The sequence below is a fragment of the Coloeus monedula genome (genome assembly GCF_965178545.1).
Source record: "Coloeus monedula genome assembly, chromosome: 16".
NCBI classification, from domain to species: domain Eukaryota; kingdom Metazoa; phylum Chordata; class Aves; order Passeriformes; family Corvidae; genus Coloeus; species Coloeus monedula.
In genome coordinates this window covers 8967784-8986912 of record NC_138796.1, presented here as the reverse complement: position 1 = coordinate 8986912, position 19129 = coordinate 8967784, and the positions used below count along the sequence as shown (strand labels likewise).

Sequence of the window (19129 nt, the reverse complement as noted above, 5' to 3'; positions counted from 1 at the left end):
CCCGCCGCCCCGGTTGCCATGGAGGCCCCGGCGGCAGCGGCGGCCCTGAGCGGCGCCGACAAGGAGAAGGTGTGGGGCCGGGGAGGCCGGGCAGGGCAGCGAGGCCGGGGCCGGTCCCATCCCGGTCCCATCCCGACGGGTGTCTCTTGCAGCTGCGGGAGAAGTTGGCGCTGCTGAGGCGGGAGTACAGCGAGACCGTCATCCGGCTGCGGGTGAGCGGGCCGGGCCGAGCCGGGTCGGGCCGGGCCGAGGGGGCACCGGGCCACCGCGGGCCGGTCCCAGCCCCGCCGGGGTCTTGTGTGTCCGCAGCGGGCGCGGCGAGCCGAGCGAGCCAGGAGCCACGGCCGGCGGGAGCGGAGCCCCCCAGGTGCGAGACGGGGAGAACGGGATGCCCCCGGTGGGAGATGGTGGGAACGGGATGCCCCAGGTAGGAGCCGGCAGGCAGCCCCCCAGGACAGGGCGGTGGGAGCACCCAGGGACCCGGCGGCCACTGTTGCCCCTTAGTGCCCCTGTGGACTGTCCTGCCGAGGATGGACCCGGCCCTGCTGACCCTCACTCCGGGCCCCGCTGTACCCTCGGCCACTGCGGCCACATCCGCTGCCCCCGTACCCCCACACGGCCCTTGCCCTGGGCTGAGCCGCGGTCTGCAGTAACATCTGTTCTGCTTCTCTCCTCACCAGGCCTGCAGTGCTCTGATCCTGACTGTAAGATCCCCATCCTTCCCTGCAAACAAAGCCTAATTTTACCATATGATGTTTTTCTTGGACAGGACTTTAGGAGTACTTTACACGTGTGACATTTGTTCCCCCAGGTTCTAGAGATAACACATCTCCTAGTGCTGGTGGGCCCTCTCAGTTACAGACTAAAACCTGCTCTGATGCTGATACAGAGAAGACAACATCTGTCACAGTTAAGCATGTTCCAGAATTCTCCAGTGATGAGGTTAGCCAGCAGGACAGCTCCCAGGCAGAAAGCTTTCAGGCCAGCCAGGAAAACCTGTACTGTGGGATCACCAGGCCTGTTCCTGAGGAGAAAACGTCCCAAACCTCCCGAGGCATGATGAAGCTGCGGAGACGGACGAAGGCTCTGGAATCAAAGGAAAGGGAATCAGTGCATGATGTGCATCGAGTCAGTGCTGGTGCAATGATGAAAAATCAAATTGCCAGTGCAGAGGAGCTTCAGTCACCATTGTTCAGGCGCAGCAGCCTCTCGCACACTGAGGAACCCACCCAAAGGGCATCTGGGGCAGTGCTTGTGCAGGGAAAAAGAAATAGTTTTACTTCTGATACAGCATCAGGGGTTGTACAGGATATGTTTGAGGGCAGTGTCACTGCAGGAGAGCCTGAGCTCTCCCCACATGCGCTGAGGGACAGCAAGGACATCTGGCAGCCTGAGTCCTCAAGGACTGTGGCCACACTTGGTAAACGTGAGCCATGTTCACAGCATGGAGATGCTGTTTTACTGGACCCCAGAGGTGATGGAGAAGAAGAATCCCCCAGTATAATAAAACAGCCGGAGGGTAAGAGTCTGTGTGAAGATCAGGAGGAATTATGTGGGCTCTTGGATTTAATGTCAGAAAATGAAATATTGCCTGACAGCACAAATAACACCATAACCAAGGAGAGCAAAAACCTTGAAGGACATCAGAGTGACACTAATACCCTACATCCCTGTCCTGCAGATCATGCTCTGGACAATGCTGAAGAACTGTTGGAGAATCAACAGCTTGAAATTCAGTCAAGACTTTCTCGTGCTGACAAGGTGACGGCTCCCGAGGGCATGCTGAGCTCTTGCACAGTGGTTGAAGGGCTGCTCTTTCCTGTCGAGTACTACATCCGGACAACTCGCCGCATGTCAAGTTGCCAGAGGAAGGTGGACCTGGATGCTGTAATCCTCAGCCAGCTGGGCAGGAGAAAGAAAGGTCAGCGGAGTAAATGCAAGCAGAAAGATGCAAACCCCAGTCAGCCCTCCCAAGAGAGAGCCGAGAGTGATTCGGAACCAGGGGTCATGCCCTCCCCTTTTTTTGGGGCAGAAAATGATCCAGCAAACTCAAGTAGTTCGCAGAAATCTCTTCCTGCATCCAGCAGCAGCAGCAGCAGCAGTACTTCACTTGGATCCATTTCTCAGAAAAGCATCACTAGCACAAGGCAAGAGCAGAGACAATCCCAGAGGAAACAGAAGGGAAGAAGAAAGTCTGCCTGCAAAGTCCCCATGCATCCAGTGTCACAAGAGCTTGTACAGAGTCAGGATCCCATAATGGCCAATGAAAGCTGTGCCCTGCTGTCAAATGAGAACCAGAGTGAAAAGGAGAACTGCGATGCTAACCTTGAAAGGTCATCCTCCGATGAAAGGAGATTGTCTGGTGCTGCAGCACTGGGGTCTGTAGGGACAGGAGTGACTGGAGCTACACAGCCAGCGGGTCCTGATCCTCCTCTGGGCGGGAGCCAAGTGCCAGGGAAATGCCGTAAGACTCTGTTAGAACAGGTTCAAAATCCACTCCACAGCAGTGATTCTCTGAGCCCAGGGAGTGAGCCTTTTGCCAGCCGTGTGGGAGATGTGGAAGCCAACTCTTCTGTGTGTCAGGGAGATAAACATCCAGTGGAGTGTGTGAAGAAGCAGCGAAGAGCCTGTGGGGTTGAGCAGCTCCCCGGGGTCAGTGTCCCTGTGCGCCGCTCCCTGCGCTGCTCTGTGAGACACAGGGCACAGACAGCCTCAACAGGTACTTCCTCACATATAAACCCCAAAATGCCCCATTCCCCAAGGCAGGGGAACGTCCCTGTGATTGCAGGCCCTGCTGTTCGCCCCCTGCTGTGTTTATGCAAGAAAATACGATAGGGGTTAACTATTTTTTTTTTTTTAATGAGATTTATTTTTTTTAAATAGATCATTGTGGTGCCTATGTTCTTTGAACAATTCCAGAAATTTCTGCAGGGAATGAACAGAGTAGGAGCAGGGCTAAGAACTTAATGCTGAGCTGCCCTTGCTATTGGAGTGAAGGTTGTGAACACTAGGGCAGCTTTGACAGCAAATGGATGTCTGTGTGTTCCTCCAACTGAGTCTACATGCTAATGATTATTTTCTCCTCTCTGAGGTTCTGTGAATATTGTGAAAAGAGAAAGTGTTGGGAGAAAACCAGTAAACCAAACTGACCAACCACTCAGGCATATCTGTCAGGCTTTGGTGGTGATCTTTGAGCTGAAGGCTTGATACAGAGATACAGAGTAACTGCAGAATGTGGTGTCTTTCCAGAAAAGTTCCACTTTCATGTGTTAAGATGAACATGGCTCTTTGATTTTTTAAAAAATGATGACACCCTTCATGAGAGATTCTGAAAAGGCAATTTAATGTTTATTACATGATGTGATGTTCTGTCTTGTATTCTTGTGTTTAGATGACAGCAGCAGAGGACGCCACTGTCCCATGGGTTCACAGGGTCCTGCTACCCTTGGGCTCACTGCTGTGGACCCTGACACTCGTGGCTCCCTCTTCTCCTTCCGCAGCCTCCAGTGGCTGGTCCCTAAGCTGGGCATCAGGGACTTCCACTTACCGAATGAGGAATTCGGAGTACTGAAACTGGAGAAATTGAAATCTTCCCCCGTGAACGACTTGGAGGATTTTGTTCTGTGTGTGTCTGAGGATGGTGTGGCTCCAGAAGATACACAAGATGCACAAATTAATCCAAAAGAAAAAAGTCTCAGAAGTAATTTGATTTCGCCTTCCAAAAATGGATTGCCTGAACTCCCTTGCATTAACCCGACTTTAAAGAAGGAGCTTTCCACCCATGAATTGCTATTTACTCCCATGGGGACTGTCTTAGCTGAGGCTCCCACCCACACTGAGTCTCAGATTTCCTCATCCGTTTTCCCTGCTGTGGGTGCAACCCCAGGTGTTTTACCTTCAGTGCACAGTGAGGTCTTCCCTGATACACCTTTCGTACCTGCCTTGCCAGCGACTTCACCTTCCCCCAGCGGAGCAGCTGCCCTGGTCCTGGGGGATGTGGCACACAGAGACCCAGCTGTGCCACTGTGCCCTGACAGCTGTGCTGCAGGGGCTGCCACAAGCCAGGAAGAGCAACGTACAGTGTTTCCTTTAGCAGCTGAAAGAGGTCCTGAGAATAAATCTGATGAGACTGTGTCCTTGGAGAAGCATGAGCAGTCAGAGAACAAAGAGCAGGAATCCTGCAGAGCTTCATCTGAACAGGTAACAAGCTGGGCTCTTTGCGAGGGGTAGTAAGCCAGTGGTTTTGTGGGCAAATCCCCTCTTCCAGAGTCCCATCTGATTTAAGGGAAATTCTCTTTGCATGCTAGTCCTGCATGGACCATAGGTCTCCAGCAGTGGCATGCAGTATCTGCATGAGAGCAACAGAGAGCATGCAGCACTTCTGCGTCATTCTTGCAGGTGCTGAATATAATTTCAAAGTTGAATTATCTTCATTCTGTACTTTGTTCATGCAGAAAAAAGATGTAGCAGAACAGTTGACTCCAGTGCTGCTGGATGGTCCCGGAGAAGAGAGCTTGCAGCTTGTGTCAGAGCTAAAGGTGGGAGAACAGGGAATTGTTACTGTGGCAGCAGCAGCTCTGCATGACCACGTTTAATAAAAATACAACAGGTAATCTTGTCCATCAGAGGAAAACCAGCACTGGTTTGTTTTGGGCAGGATTCCTCGTGTTCGTGTGCTGTGGATGTGAGCACGGTGTGGTGGGAGGCAGCTGGCTGCAGGGAGCTGCGTGTGGTCACTGCCTCTGAGAGCGCTGTGTCCCTCTGGGAACCCCTGGCACCCGACTGCTGGGGAAAGGTCTACACCTGGCACCTGAGAGAGGTATGAACACAGTCCTTCTTTCTAGAATTAAGGGCAATTTTCTTGCCCCATGTGTTAGTTCCCAAGATACAAGGAGCTTGTAGCTGTTTTAGTTGCATGTTATCTCCTGGAATTTAATACTCCATGCACAGAATGGTGGCTGCACTTCACTTGTGCTTTTTCCCCTTACAGTCCCTGGAGACACGTTTTATCTCTTGCATCAACAGGGATTGTGTAATTAGGCAGCCTGTCAGCAGAGAGTTCAGCTGTTCATTTAAGTGTGCTTCTTGAGAGGGGTCTGAAAATCACTTCTGCTCCACATAATTTTACTTGAAACACTCTAGAAAATAAGAATAAAGTCAAAGGGACACTGTGGGTGACACTGAATTCTTGTTTTGTTGTCCCAGATTCCTGTAATCCAGATTATTCCTCTGCCAGACACCTGTAACCTCGTGTGTGTAGCACTGGGAGAGCTGGAGATTGGAGAAATAAGGTTTTGTATTTATTTCTTACTCGTGCTTTGCACCCTGAGTAGTTGCAGCTCAACTCCTTGTGAGTAGTGGTTGAAATTATCTTTTTACTAATGTGGCACTTTCTCAGTTGCTTTAACAGTTTGAAAATACGGAAGGGTTTTCTAAAAGTCGACTATAAAGACCTGTTTATTCACCTCAGAGCTGGCAGACTGATTGAACATAGGCTGATCTGTATATGCTGCTGCATATTTGAGTGGAGCTTCCTCTTGTCATGGTGTGTGCTTGTCTCGATTTAGGCTCTTGCTGTATTCTTCTGAGACTGACTCATTCAAGCACTCCCTAGTGAAAACTGGGAATATAAAAGCAGTTGTTGGGCTAAAGGACCAGAGGCTGGTGAGCAGCAGCAGGACCATTCAGGAGCAGCAAGTGGAGATGGTGTCGCTCTCAGAGACAGGGGGGTGAGTTTGGGAGTGCTGTTTTGGGGTGGTCTCCGTGTGGTGGGTGGGAGAAAAGTGAGGAAACAGCTCGGATGTAGGGCGTTGTCATGTTCCTCTCCCAGAACACACACTTGTTGTTTTACCTGCTTTTCTATGTGCTGGTCTCCCTCCAGGAGCAAGGACAGGCAGACTCTGATGCCTCCTGAAGAAACTGTTACAGCCTTTGCTGAAGTAGAAGGGATGAGAGAGGCCTTGGTGGGCACCACTGCAGGGAACAGTGTTGTGATTTGGTGAGCGTTTCCTCTGCCATACACAATTTGGGGGTTGGGGGACAGTAGCAGCAACTGCAGGGTTGTACAGGGGTGCTGCCTGGCTGTACAGCTGACCTGCTGTAAAATGGTGATTGTCAGAGGGCCTGCAGTGTGGCACCACAGTTGATAGAGAGGGAATGAACTGTGCAGCTGTAATTCCATTGCTTTTGTATCATACTCATTACACCCTTCCTGTCTATTGGCATAGTTTGCTTAATGTGGAACCAAACCCATGTCCGTCCTGCGTAGTGGTGTAACTGTGATTAGAGGGTGGAAATGTGTCAGAATTCGTGTTTTCATCAACTGCAGGAATCTGAAAACAGGTCAGCTCCTGAGGAAGATGCATGTTGGTTATTCCTACCCAGCTTCCATCTGCCATCGAGCATATTCTGACTCTGTATGTACACAAAATTCACAGTTCATGCTTGGGCTGCACTGACTGGGCTGGGGATATAACAGATTGAAGTTCCTAGAGAGGGTTGAACTATCAGCTCTGTTTCAATACACTGCAAATAATTAAAGGGTAAATAGGTTACCAGGAGGAATAAAAAACCCATGCTGGCTGCCTCAACTCCTGGCTTGCTGCATGGTGCTAATAAAGTGAGAGTGATGCATCCTGGTGCATTCCAAAGCTGCAACATCCCATGTGTGGGAAGCATAAGTGCTGTTGCCCAGGCCTAGTGCTTGGCAAGTCTCTTCCATGTCACCCGTAGTGCTGCCAGCATTAGAAACCCACTGTGAAGTGGTTCCTCTGGACATACATGCCCAAGGGAATGAACTCTGTAAAACCAACATTCATACCAATAATTTTTCCCCGCTTGCTTCTACCTGTGCTGCGATTCTCAATGGATTTTTGTGGTTTATCAAGGATTTGATTGTTTTCAGTGAGCATGTAACCTTTTGGGACAAGAATATCTTGTCCAATAATGGTGCCTTGAGTCAGACTCCTTGGAGTCTTCCTCAGATTATCCATCCCAGGACATTTTATGCTGGTTTGTGGCTGTTCTGGGAGCTACTGTTTTCAGCTGTGCTGCTTTCCATGGAATTCTTGAAGTGGCAGGTTTAGCTTTTTAAAACAGGAAGATAAATTCATAAATCCCTTGGGTCACTGAGCTGTCACTTTGCTGTGTTGCATCAGCCCTTATCAGACAGCAGCTGCTCTGGGTTTTATCTAATTTGATAAGGAAAGTAAACCATTTCTGTTTTCTTCAGTAAAAATAATGCATCACTGTTCATGGGGCTGTGATTAGAGAGAGTGTAGCAGTTAATTTTTGGAAAATTATTTAGTGATGTATTTTCCCTCTCTGTATCCAGGGCCTTTTGTTTGTTGTTTTAAGTCATCCTCTTGCCAAAGAGAGCGAGTCCTGTGGAAGCCCAGCGTTCCGTGTGGTGGCCTTCAACCCCCGCACGGGCCGGAGCGTGGGGGTGATGTTCTCCTGCCTCCCCCCCAGCCATGCAGGCAGGCAAGTCCCTGGGACTGGGGCTGGGCTGGCTCCTGTGGGGGCTTTTAGGAGAACCCCTGAGGAACAGAGTAGCTCTGGCAGGGATCCAGTCACCATCTCCCTGGTGATAAGGGGCTGCATCCGGTCCTGCCGTGTGTCCGGTGATGGGCTGTGGGGGCCGGGGGCATGGGCTGCTTCCTGCCCACTTCCCACACCAGGCTGTGCCCTGACCCCTCGCCCCGTCACCACGGGGACAGGGGGCTGGGCTTGGGCCTCTGGCTTTGTCCCCCCAGGGACTGGGGGGTGTGTCCCTGGGTTCCTCGGCTGAACCCCTGGCGCTGCCTGCGGCTGTGGTGCTCTGTGCTGCCAGGTTTGTTTGTGTGGAGCAGCTAGCTGCAGGCACGTGGCCTTTTCCTTCCTGTGTCCTGTGTTTTGAGGCATCAGCAAGGTCAGCCTTGGGTTTAAGGCTCAGCCTTGCAGCATCCTTACACAGGAAATGTGATGGATGTGTGGGAATAGCAGTGGACCAAGTTCTTGGTTACTGAACAGTCATGGAATCACAGAATGGTTTGGGTTGGAAGGGACCTAAAGACCATCCAGTCCCACCCCCTGCCCTGGGCAGGGACATCTTCTACTAGACCAGGTTGTTCCAAGCCCTCTCCAGGCTGGTCTTGAACACTTCCAGGTGGTTTTTTTTTAAGAGTACCATTTTTTTAAGAGTACACCTTTTTCAAGTATGTTCTGAGTCTCCAGGAGGATTTTCTCAGCCTCCTCCCTTCCCAGCTGCACTGGAGGCACAGTCTGGACTGTAGCCTGCCTGCAGTTGCTATTAATCTTTAACTAAACCCTGAACTAAATGAACAAATGCTGCCATGATGTTGTTCTTGCACATCCTCTGCCGTCTGCTGACCCCCGTGTCCCCACAGGTACCTGGAGGGTGACGTGTGGGACACCGCGGGAGCCGCCGTGCTGACATCGGGCGCCGTGGCCGTGTGGGACCTGCTGCGGGGCTGGTGCATGGCGGTGCTGCCCCCGGACCCTGCGGGGCACTGGGCACTGGCCCGCTGGGCTGCCGGTAGGGCCGGGCTACTGGCTGGGCGCCGTGATGGGACCGTCCACCTGTACCGGTACCAGCCAGCCCAGCCGGGAGCCACCTGACGGGGGGGGGGGGGGGGGTGAGGACCCCCATTGCCAGCGGGGCCGTGTGTGCCACGTGTGTGCAGTGCCATTAAATGTGTTGCCTTTGGAATGAGTCCGTGTCTGTTGCCGCTGCCGTACAGGGGGGCTGCCGGAGGGCCTGCAGAGAAGGACCTGAGGGTCCTCATGGACACCAAGCTGTCCCTGACCAGCAGCATGTCCTGGGAACCAAGGAGAACAGTGGTGTCCCAAGGTGCACCAAGAAGAGCATTTCCAGCAGGTCAGGTTCCCTCTGCTCAGCCCTGTGAAGCATCTGGAGTGCTGTATCCAGCTCTGGGCTCCTCAGGACAGGAGGGACACAGAGCTCCTGGAGTAAGTCCAGCAGAGGCTGTGGAAATGAAGGGACTTCATTATCTCCCTGACAAGGAAAAGCTGAGGGAGTTGGGGCTGCTCAACCTCAAGAGGAGACACAGCTGAGAGGGGCCTTATCAATGTGTATAAATATCTAAAGGGGCTGCCAAGAAGATGGATCAGGCTCTTCTCGGTGGTGGTGAACAATAGGGCAAGAAGCTACGGGCAGAAAGTGTTGCATGGGAAGTTCCACCTGGACAGGAGGCAGAACTTCTTTCCTGTGCAGTGACCGAGCCCTGTAGCAGAGACCAGAGAGGGTGCGGAGTCTCCCGCAGTGGAGCCGTTCCCGCCCCGTCTGGCTGCACCGCTGTGCCGTGTGCTGATCCCGCGGAGCAGCAGGGCGGGAGCCGCCGGACCCTGCAGCGCTCATCCCGGCCCGGGGGGCGCCGCTGCCAGCCCGGTGCAGCCGGGATCGCGGGATCCCGGCCCGGGGGGCGCCGCTGCCAGCCCGGTGCAGCCGGGATCGCGGGATCCCGGCCCGGGGGGCGCCGCTGCCAGCCCGGTGCAGCCGGGATCGCGGGATCCCGGCCCGGGGGGCGCCGCTGCCAGCCCGGTGCAGCCGGGATCGCGGGATCCCGGCCCGGGGCGCCGCGCGGCCGCCGCCCGGCAGGGGGCGCTGCACCCGCCGCTCCCGCCCGCGCGGCGCCCGCCGGGACAGCGACGATGGCGGCCCGTGTCCTCTCGTCCTGCGCCCGCCGCCTGCTGCCGCTGCCCGCCCGCCCCGCCGCGCTCCGCTCCCTCCGCCGCCTGCCGCCCGCCGCGCCCGCCCCGCCGGGCCGCTCCGCGCTGCTCCGGCTGCCGAGCGTGGCCGCGCCGGCCTGCCGCCGCTTCTCCGAGCTGCCGCCACTGACCTTGGCCGACATCAAGGACCGGGTGCTCTACGTGCTCAAACTCTACGACAAGATCGACCCCGAGAAGGTGGGCTGGACGGGGGGGAGGCGGGAGGGCCGAGGGCCACGGGCTCCGGTGTAACGGGAGCTGCCGCCCCGGGCACGGCCGTGCCGGCTGCCCGTGTCCCGCTGACCGCCGTGTCCTCCCCCAGCTCACAGCCGAGTCCCACTTCATGAAGGACCTGGGCCTGGACAGTCTGGACCAAGTGGAGATCATCATGGCCATGGAGGACGAGTTCGGTAACGGCGCCCGGGGCTGCCGGGGGCGGCCGGGCCGCGGGAGCAGCGGCACCGCTGGCCTGTGCCATGTGGGGCAGGGAAAAACGCAGAGAGCCAGCACTGAGAGCAGAGCAAACCACACAGAGCCGTCAGTGAGCTGGGATGCGGCACCCGCGGGAGTCGGGAACGCGCCCTATCCCATTGCTCCGGAGCTCGGGCCCTTTGGAAGCAGGAATTCTCTCCCACCCGCGATGAGCACCACCCGGGGAAGGGGAGAGGGGAGCAGTGGGTGCTGAGCTTGGTTTCGCAGATCAAAAATCCCAGGCAGTGCCGGCTGCTTTTCTCACCAGAATTTTTTCTATTCTCAATCCTTAATCCTACTAGAGCAAAAAAAAGGTGTTTTCTCCTTATCAGTTTATATTCCAAATTTCTTTTTACTTTCTTTTGGACTTCTTCATGCTTCTCTCTAAAGCTCATGAATTCTGGAGTAGGTGCCTAAATGTCATCTTGGGTCATAGATATCACTGGGGCTTGGTCACTCTCTAAGCCCAGGGTGGATGTTTCACTCCCAGGGCCTTTGCTGGCAGTGTGTCTGTAATCCCCAAGTGAACTGCGAGTGTGGCCAGGAGCACTAAAACAGACATTTCTGGGGTGTTCCTGACCAGTTCCACCATCAAGAGCCCTTGTGCCCTGCTGTGGTGTTTTTATTCCATGCAGGCCCATGACAGCACACTCAGCCTGAGGGGCTTCAGGCACTGCCTGGAGGTCCAAGAATGTCCCCCTGCCACACACCAGGGGCTCTGGGAAGGCATTGGTGGCTTTAACAAGGCACAGGGGGCACTGGCTCCTGCTGTGCCTACCATGTCCCATGTCCAGAAGAGGTGTCACTTTGGGCAGTGCAGTGATGACAGCATCAGCTCCAGCTGACACAGCAACCCCTGCCTGTGTGTCCCCTGCCTGCTTGTCCCCTGAGCCAGCAGCCATCCCTTCCTCGCCCTTGCTCCCATTTCCATTGGTTTTGGGTTAAGTGTGTGCCCTTCCTTGCAGGATTTGAAATTCCTGACGGAGATGCAGAGAAGCTGATGTGCCCACAGGAGATTGTAGATTACATTGCAGATAAGAAGGATATTTATGAGTGAAGCAGTTCCTCAGAGGTGAGTTCAGAGGTATTCTGAGGGTGCCTGGGCACATACTGGGGTAGGGGCAGGGCAGGGTGATGTGTGACATGTGTGGCTCGGGCGGGAGCCCAGCAGCTCGGGAGGGAGCTGGCAGCAGCTGGGGATGCCAGTGGGGAGGGTGAGTGGGATGTGTTTTCCTGAGGGTGGGGGTGTTTTCCTGAGGCACCTGCCTGAAGAGCCTGAGAAGATGTGGGGCTCAGCCTCTCCTCTCATCCTGCCTGGCACATCCAGCGCTTGGCTCATCCCCGGGGCAGTAGTGGGTGGCAGATTGGTCTGGGCCATGGTCGCCCATTTCCCCGTCCCCCTCGGCCCTGTGCAGGGTGTGGGAGGGCACCTCAGTCCCCACTGCCGCTGCTGTTTCCTCTGCTGCAGCCGGGAAGGAAATGGGCAGGAAAGGGTTATAGGAGCGACGGCAGAGGGCTGCAGGGGAAATGAGGTGGCCTCAGGCCAGCCTGCAGCACTGATCCACATTCTTGCCTGTTCCTGTGTGGCTCCAGGCCTCCCCCCCAACTCCCTGGGGCAGGGGGGCTGCGTCTCTTCTCTGTCCAGGACTGGGGTAGGAGCCATGGCCTTTGGAGAGAAGTGGGGGCTCCTTCTGTGCCTGTGTTCAGCGCTCAGCATATCCTGACCCACTTGTGTGCCTTTGAATGCTTGATGAAGTGTTAAACACGTGGATTTTGTTTTCCCAGGAGCTGTCCCACACCAGGACTGGGCTGGTGCCGGCAGGGATGGATGGGAGTGCACATGCTGTCCCACTGCGACTTTCATTGGGAAGCTGCACGTGGATGTTGTATTTAAAGCTGTCTGAATGTGTTGTCCTTTAAAAACAAGAAAAAAACAGGAATAAAGAGTTAAGACCATTCTGTTGGTGGCTGTTCTGTTTCACACAGTGGGTGGATCCTGGTGGTGGTGTTGGGGTGTGAAGGACACTCTGGGGACCCTGCCCCAAGATTTGGCTCTGTCCTGCATGCCTGTAACTGTTTATTTCATCAGTGCTGGTCAAAACAAGCTCTGTGTGAAAGGCGTCTGCTTTCCTGATGGAAAATAAGGGGGGGAATGACTCTCCTGCTGCTGAACAGCAAATTCACATCTCTCTTCCTGTACACCCAGTTCATCTGGGCATGGGAGCCTCGCTTTAACCCTCACGAGGCAGGAATGGGTTATTTCTGAACACTGCACAGTTTTTCATCAGAGCCAAGAAACACTGACATGTCACAGCAGCACTGCCAGGCCGGGAGCCAAGGAAGTGTCACTGGATAACAGATCCTCCGGCAATGGGGGAGGTAAGGATGGAAAATGGAGCAGAGGCTGTGGTGCTGCACATGGTGCCTGTGTGTGGTGGGTTGTTTCCAGGGTGTTTTCAGGAGCTGCACTTCACTGTGAGATCCCTGGCAGACCGGTGACCCTCTGCCCCCAGGGCCCAGGTGTTGCTCTCACTGTGCCCTTGGAAACTTCTCCATGGCTCCATAGCTCGGCTGAGCTCTGAGACGTTTTCTGAGCAACTGCACAGCAGAACTGGGGGCACACAGTGGCTTTGGCTGCTGTGTCCGTGGTGGCTTCCCCATGGCATGGACACAAGAAGTCTGAGGGTGAGGGGTGGTCACTGAGTTCTCTCGGTGTGGTGAACCCTGAGGGATGTGGTGAGGGACCTGCAGCCAGAGCCGACAGTGATGCCCTGAGGGAGCCTTTACCCTGGCACGGCTCGGGTGGATGGGGACAGAATGGGGATAGCCAGGGGCAGAGCACACATCCCGGGGATGAACGGGTGGGAGGGGGACAGGCAGGAGCTGTGAGTCTCCCGAGTCCCGCAGGCACCGGCCCCGTGCCCAGCACCCCGGGGTGGGTCCCGCTGCCGAGCCCCGGCCCGCCCGTCCCGGAGGGAGGGTGCTCCGGGGCCGGTGCCGGTGCCGTGGGGCGGGTCCGGGCTGGGGGCTGCGGTTCCCGGCGCCTCCGCCCCGCCGCAGCGGGGGCGGGCGGGGGCTTCCTGCCGCCGCCTGGCAGAGCCGCCCGCGCCGCGCCATGGAGCGGCCCCGGCCGCCGCTGCCCCGGCTCCTGGCCGCCGCAGGTGAGCGAGGCGCGGGGCGGTGGGCACAGCCGGGAAGGGTTCCCGGCCCCGCTGGTCCCTGGGCGGGGGATGCTGCGCTCGGGGGGCGGTGGCGGCAGGGCCGGTGCATGCCGGCGGCCCGGGGGTCTGCGGCGGCGGTAGGGCCGGTACCAGCACCGGGTCCGTGTCCCCGGTGGCGCTGGGGTTGGGGGCGGCGGCTGCTGCTCGGTGTCACCGGGACCTGCCCGGGTGGGCCCGGCCGCGGGGTCCCGGGGCGAGCGGACAGCGGGGCGGGCACGCCGGCGGCGGCCGCGTGCCGTGCTGTGGCCATTCCGTGCCGTGCTGTGGCCATTCCGTGCCGTGCTGTGGCCATTCCGTGCCGTGCTGTGCCTCCAGCCCGGGCGACTCCGTGGCCTCGAAGGTGGCGGGTGCTGCGCCTGCGGGAGCCCCGGTGAGCCGCTGGTGGAGAGGGGGGCCCGCAGGGCTCGTGGTGACCCCGTTCGACTCCTGGCCCCACCCGGGCGGTGACCACCCGCCGTGGCGCCTGCTGAGCCACCCATTCTCCCCGGAGAGGAGCCGCCACGGGCCCCGGAGCCGTGCCCGGAGCACTGTTCGGGCGCTGGCGTCGTGCCCTGCCCGCGGACCTGCTGGTGCCGGTTTTGGCACGTGGCGGCGGTGCCGGAGGATGGTCGGGTTCGGGGAGAACCGGAGGCCCCCAGCACAGGCAGAGGGAGGTGGTGGGGCAGGACTCGGCGCCGCTCATTGGGACCAGGGCAGGTGGCTCCCAGCTGGAGTTGGGTTGTTCTGGAGCATCTCCTTCAGCAGAGCCACCCACGGTTAACAGAAGGGAAAAAGAGACCCCCACCTTCAGCGGTAGCTCCGAGGCTCGGTGCCTGGTGCTGGTGCGGGATGCTCGATGCCCAGCACCGGTGCATGCTGCTCCCTTCCCTCTCTCCTAGTGCTCGTGGAATGCTGCGTGCGGCTTTGCCCCGCTCTGGGCAGCAGGACGGGCTCCACTCTGAGCGCTGCCGACCCCTGCGCCCAACTGGGCACCGCAGCAGGGGAGCGCTGCCAGACAGGTACTGCCGTGGCTGAGACCGTCCCTCTTGCAGCCCTTTGTGGCATCGTGTGCCAGCCACGTGTTGTGGCACGCTGGGGCCCAGGGTCCCGCGGTGGCTGCTGTGGGTGCCGGCCGTGGGTAGGACCTGCTCAGTTTCCACCCACTCCGCCTCTGCCCGCAGGTCACCTGGAGCGAGGAGCTGGCACAGGGCAGGCACCGACACCAGAGGCCATGGGGCAGCTGTGGACAGAGGCTGAACTGCTGCCCTTGCCTGGGACCCCTGCCGGGACAGTCGAGCTCTCCAGCCCCCAGGAGAGCCCCAGAGGCCCTGGGCTGGGCAGGGAGGGGACAGGGCCCACGGTGCGGGGTGCTACAACCACCGAGCCCCTGGGGCCCCTGGTCTCTGCAGGCACTCCTGAACAGGCAGCTGCAGGCAGGGAGCAGCCATCCCCTGCCAGTCTGGGGGTGACCAGTGCAGGGGCCCCAGCCGCTGTGCAGGCAGGCACAGATCCTGCAACCATGCACCCCCTGGGCACTGATGCTGTAGGACATGTGACAGTAGAAGGTGCCACAACTGCACAGGGGGCACTTTCACATTCACCACCCTCCGCAACAGTGCCAGGCTCTGCCAGGGGTCAGTGGAGGTCCACCAGCACCCTGCTGGGATGGAGGGCCACTGGGACAGCCCTCGTGCAGAGCCAGAGAGCCACTCTCCAGCTGGGTGACAGCAGCCCAGGGACCCACCCGAGCACCGTGCTGGCCACTGACAGCTCAGCGCCAGGGACAACAGGGACATCACCCTTTGCTGGGGGGCTACGGAGGCTGCTGACCCCCACAGGGACACTGCAGGGGACACACTGGGGGCTGCCAGGGCTGTCAGGAGGTCAGGGCTTTGCCTCCCACCCATGGGAGGGTTCCCGCTCTGCCCCTCGCCCCTCTGCACTGTCCCTGGGGCCTGGTGGGGATCCTTTGGCCAGCACAGCCTGGCCAGCCGTGGGGACAGGCCCAGCCTTGCTGCCTGCCACACACAGGCACTCAGGTCTGCCTCTCCCCACCACCATGGCCAGCACCCCGGGGGTGACATCTCCTGGCCAGGGAGGAGCCCTGGACCTGACCACAGGGGTCTTGAGCCCCCCTGACCGGGGAGGTCCTCCTGAGCACAGTCACATCCCCCTGAGCCCATCAGCCATCCCAGGACAGCCCCCCGTCCCTGTGACCCCTGGGCACGCTATGGCACAGGGTGCGGTGACACACGCCAATCTTGGGTCCCCCCACATCCCCCCGTCCCCACAGTCTGCCCCAGCCAGTGTCTCTGCAGTGACCCTGCTGTCGACCCCACTGCCTTCCCCAGGGACTGGCTGGGGGGTCCTGAGATTCAGCCCCACTGTGGACACCCCCCTGGGAGCCCCCTCCCCAGGGATGCCCCATTCCAGCTCAGGGGTGGGTCCTGCTGAGAGCCTGGGGGGGGCCCAGGTGGGGGTGGGCAGCCTGGTCCCCCCCTCAGCACCTGGGCCTCCCCAGCAGCCAGCTTTGTCCCAGCCTGCGTCTTCCCAGCCTGCGTCTTCTCCGGGACTGACCACTGCTATTGGCGTCACCGCCACTGGTGTCACTGCCACCCTCACAACTGCCGCCAGCCCAGAATGGCTCGGGGACATGGGGACGGTCACACCAGAGCCGGGTGCTGCTGTACCTCAGAGGGATGTGGTGGGACTGACACGGGGATCCCCAACTCATGTGCCCACTGTGATGCCCGGGCCCCCCCAGCAGCCCACAGATTCCCATGGGACCCTGGGCCATGGTGGAGGCCCTGGGTCCCCCCCAGCTGCTGTGGACACAGACCTGGCCCAGTCATCGAGCAGCCCCGGAGGGAGGACGGACACTGACGCTCCCCAGGTGACACCGGCCGGGGTGGGCAGAGTCCCCCAGGTGTTCATCGTGGAAGATCAGCCCCCACTCCTGAGAGGTAGGTCTGAGGTTTTGGGATTCTCTGCTGGGGCACGGCAGGAGGGGGAGAGGCCCTGGGAGCCACCAGCATGGGGTGATTGTGGTGGTGGCCGCTGGGGTGGGGTCATGACATGTTGGTCCCCATCTCCTCCTGCAGCATCCCTCCTGCGCATCCCCTGCGAGCTGGTGCTGGACATGGCCTTCGTCCCAGCCCTGCAGGATCCCGGGTCCCACGAGTGCCAGGAGCTGCTGCACAGCTTCAACGAGACGGTGAGTGCAGAATGGGGCCAAGGGGGGCGGGCTGGGGGCCATTGTGCTCAGCTCCCGCCACCTTGCGCAGGTCACTCCCCTCTTCGCGTCGGTGCCTGGGTTCCTGCGGCTGGAGGTGACTGGGATCAGGTGGGTGGTGGCACAGTCCCGCAGTGTGTGACTCTCCCCGGCACGGGGGTACAGGGACCGTCCCACGCTGCGGGGCCCCAGCAGTGCCGGAGTGCAGTGCTGGGCCGGGGGTCCGGCACCCCCAGACTCGCGGGGGGTGTCCCCGCAGGGAGGGCAGTGTGGTGCTGCGCTACGACGCGCTGTTCGCGGCGGAGCAGCTGCCGGTGCCGGGGCTGGACGAGCTCCTCGAGGCCGCGCTGGGCTCTGCCGGTGCCCAGCCGGGGCTGGCGGTGGGCACGGCTCCCGTCCTGCGCCACGCGGCTCTGGGTGAGTGCGGAGCTGCGCCATCGCTGGCCCTCCCGCGGGGCTGGTGCCAGGGTGGGCACACGCTCGGCAGGGCGGAGTGGCACAGCTGGACCCTGCCCCTGCAGCGCGGCCGCTGGACCCCTGTGCTGTGCTCTTCGCCTGCCCGTCCGGCTTCGCCTGCGTGTCCAGGGCGGACGGGAACGTGACCTGCACCTCCCTCTGCCACCGTGACTACTGCAAGAACCACGGCATCTGCACCCACGCCCGGGACCAGGAGCCCCGCTGCCAGTGAGTGCCCTGGGGACAGCCCGGGGTGGCAGGTGCCATCCCCCTGGCGCTGATGGACCCCCTCGGTGCAGGTGCCCCGTGGGCAGCGATTTCTGGTTCATGGGGCTGCGCTGTGACTACCGGGTGACACAGCAGAGCCTGCTGGGCATGGCGGCCGGGGTCCTGCTCAGCATCGTCCTCCTGGGCGCCGTCCTCGCCGCCATCGCCGTCCGCCGGTTCAAGGCGCTGCTGCTGGAGGCCAGGGCCGACCAGACCCGCAGCAGGTGGGAGCATGGGGCCGTGGGGGCCTGGACTGGGGTCTGTGGGCTCCTGGAGGGTGGGGACTCCTGCCCCTCCTGGCGTGCCGGGGCGAGGGGCAGCAGGGAAAGCCATGGTGGAGTCGCTGGGCTGGGGCTGACCTCTGCCAAGGAAAACACTGTTGGGTGGCTGATAGCGGCGGTGGGAGGTGCTGGGGTGGGGCAGCTCGTGTGGGGCCCAGGAGCGGCCGGGTGGGGCTCTGGGTGTGTGCGCGGTGCCAGGGAATACTCGCAGCCACGGGAAGGGGGGTGCATGCCAGAAAGAGGGCTGTGGGGCTGTATGGGGCCGCGGCAGCACTGAAGGGCCGTGGGCTGTGCTGCTGTGGACAGGCGCGTGAGATGACTGATGAGCTCCAACTGCGTGGTCCCTGGGACCCCCCAGTGCTGCCCATGGCACAGGGTCCGCCTGCCGCAGCGTGTGCTCGGCCCGTGCTGCGGTGGGGCAGCGAGGCTCCGGCACAGCCCTGACAGAGCAGCTCGTCAGGGAACGGGGCTCTGCTGTCCTGGCCCCACTGCCCGTTTCGTAATGTGCCGTGGGGATTGTTCCCGAGGAAACCACGGGAACAGCTGCAGCCGCTGCGGGGCTGCGGCCAGAGGTTGATCAGTGTCACGGGCTCTGTCCCCACCCTCGAAGGCTGGGCCCTTCCCTGGACCCAGGAAATTTGGGCAGAATTCTGCAATCTGTCTTGTCAAGCAGTCACTGGGGTTGTGTGCTCGTGTGCCTGTGTGTGTGTACATGTGTGTACACATATGTGCATGTGCCTGCCCCGTGTGCACGTGTGTGTGTATACGTGTGTGTACGTGTGTGTACATATGTATGTGTGTGTACAGACATGTTCGTGCCTGCCTTGTATGTGCACACCTGTGTGTGTGTGCATGTGTGTACACATATGTGCATGTGCCTGCCCTGTGTGTACCTGTCTGTGTACCTGTGTACCTGTATGTACCTGTGTGTACCTGTGTGTGTGTGTACCTGTGTCTGTGTACCTGTGTGTATGTACCTGTGTGTACTTGTGTGTGTATGTACCTGTGTGTACCTGTGTGTGTGTGTACCTGTGTGTATGTACCTGTGTGTGTGTGTACCTGTGTGTGTGTGTACCTGTGTCTGTGTACCTGTGTGTATACCTGTGTCTGTGTGCACACACGTGCCTGTCCTGCCCCACAGCTACCGGCGTTTCTGCCGCCTGGACGATGTCTCAGCCCAGTACTGGTCACGCTCAGGGCTGCCCTCCGCCAGCTCACTGGACAACCCGGCCTTCAGCAACTCGGAGGAGCTGCTGCACCTCCAGATCCTGGACAACGGGTGCTGCGGCTGCCAGGAGGACTCGGCTGTCGGTGCCAAGCGGGGCCTGGTGCCCTGTGCCCACCCCCAGTGCCGGTCCAGGTAGGGACTCTTTCCCCAGCCCCTGGAGCAGGGCCTGGCCTGGGGTTTGCTCGTGGGGCCGTGGTGACGCTGGGCAGGGCGGGCTTTGGGGCACACGGAGCCCTGGAACCGTGTTTGCAGCCCCTGCCCAGCC

The 19129-nt window shown here is 59.3% G+C and overlaps 2 protein-coding genes across 2 annotated transcripts; both read left to right on the top strand.

Annotated features, from left to right (window-relative positions):
• Nucleotides 1-7: 7 nt before the first annotated feature.
• Nucleotides 8-8619, top strand: PALB2 (partner and localizer of BRCA2; the record flags this gene model as incomplete). The annotated part of the gene is made up of 15 exons (XM_082292107.1): nucleotides 8-69; nucleotides 153-212; nucleotides 310-427; nucleotides 681-704; nucleotides 812-1519; nucleotides 1682-2719; nucleotides 3392-4200; nucleotides 4455-4538; nucleotides 4658-4819; nucleotides 5206-5291; nucleotides 5568-5729; nucleotides 5882-5998; nucleotides 6329-6416; nucleotides 7334-7482; nucleotides 8388-8619. The coding sequence occupies exons 1-15, from the start codon at nucleotides 19-21 to the stop codon at nucleotides 8617-8619; spliced, it is 3888 nt and encodes a 1295-aa protein (XP_082148233.1). The 5' UTR covers nucleotides 8-18.
• Nucleotides 8620-9652: 1033 nt separating this feature from the next.
• On the top strand, nucleotides 9653-12156 carry NDUFAB1 (NADH:ubiquinone oxidoreductase subunit AB1). The gene is made up of 4 exons (XM_082292279.1): nucleotides 9653-9927; nucleotides 10052-10139; nucleotides 11166-11272; nucleotides 11986-12156. The coding sequence occupies exons 1-3, from the start codon at nucleotides 9673-9675 to the stop codon at nucleotides 11255-11257; spliced, it is 435 nt and encodes a 144-aa protein (XP_082148405.1). The 5' UTR covers nucleotides 9653-9672; the 3' UTR covers nucleotides 11258-11272; nucleotides 11986-12156.
• Nucleotides 12157-19129: the final 6973 nt, after the last annotated feature.

Coding starts and splice junctions, on each gene's coding strand:
- NDUFAB1 (XM_082292279.1), top strand. CDS start 9,673: ATGGCGGCCCGTGTCCTCTCGTCCTGCGCCCGCCGCCTGCTGCCGCTG. Junction 9,928..10,051: donor ACAAGATCGACCCCGAGAAG/GTGGGCTGGACG, acceptor GTCCTCCCCCAG/CTCACAGCCGAGTCCCACTT. Junction 10,140..11,165: donor GGCCATGGAGGACGAGTTCG/GTAACGGCGCCC, acceptor CCTTCCTTGCAG/GATTTGAAATTCCTGACGGA.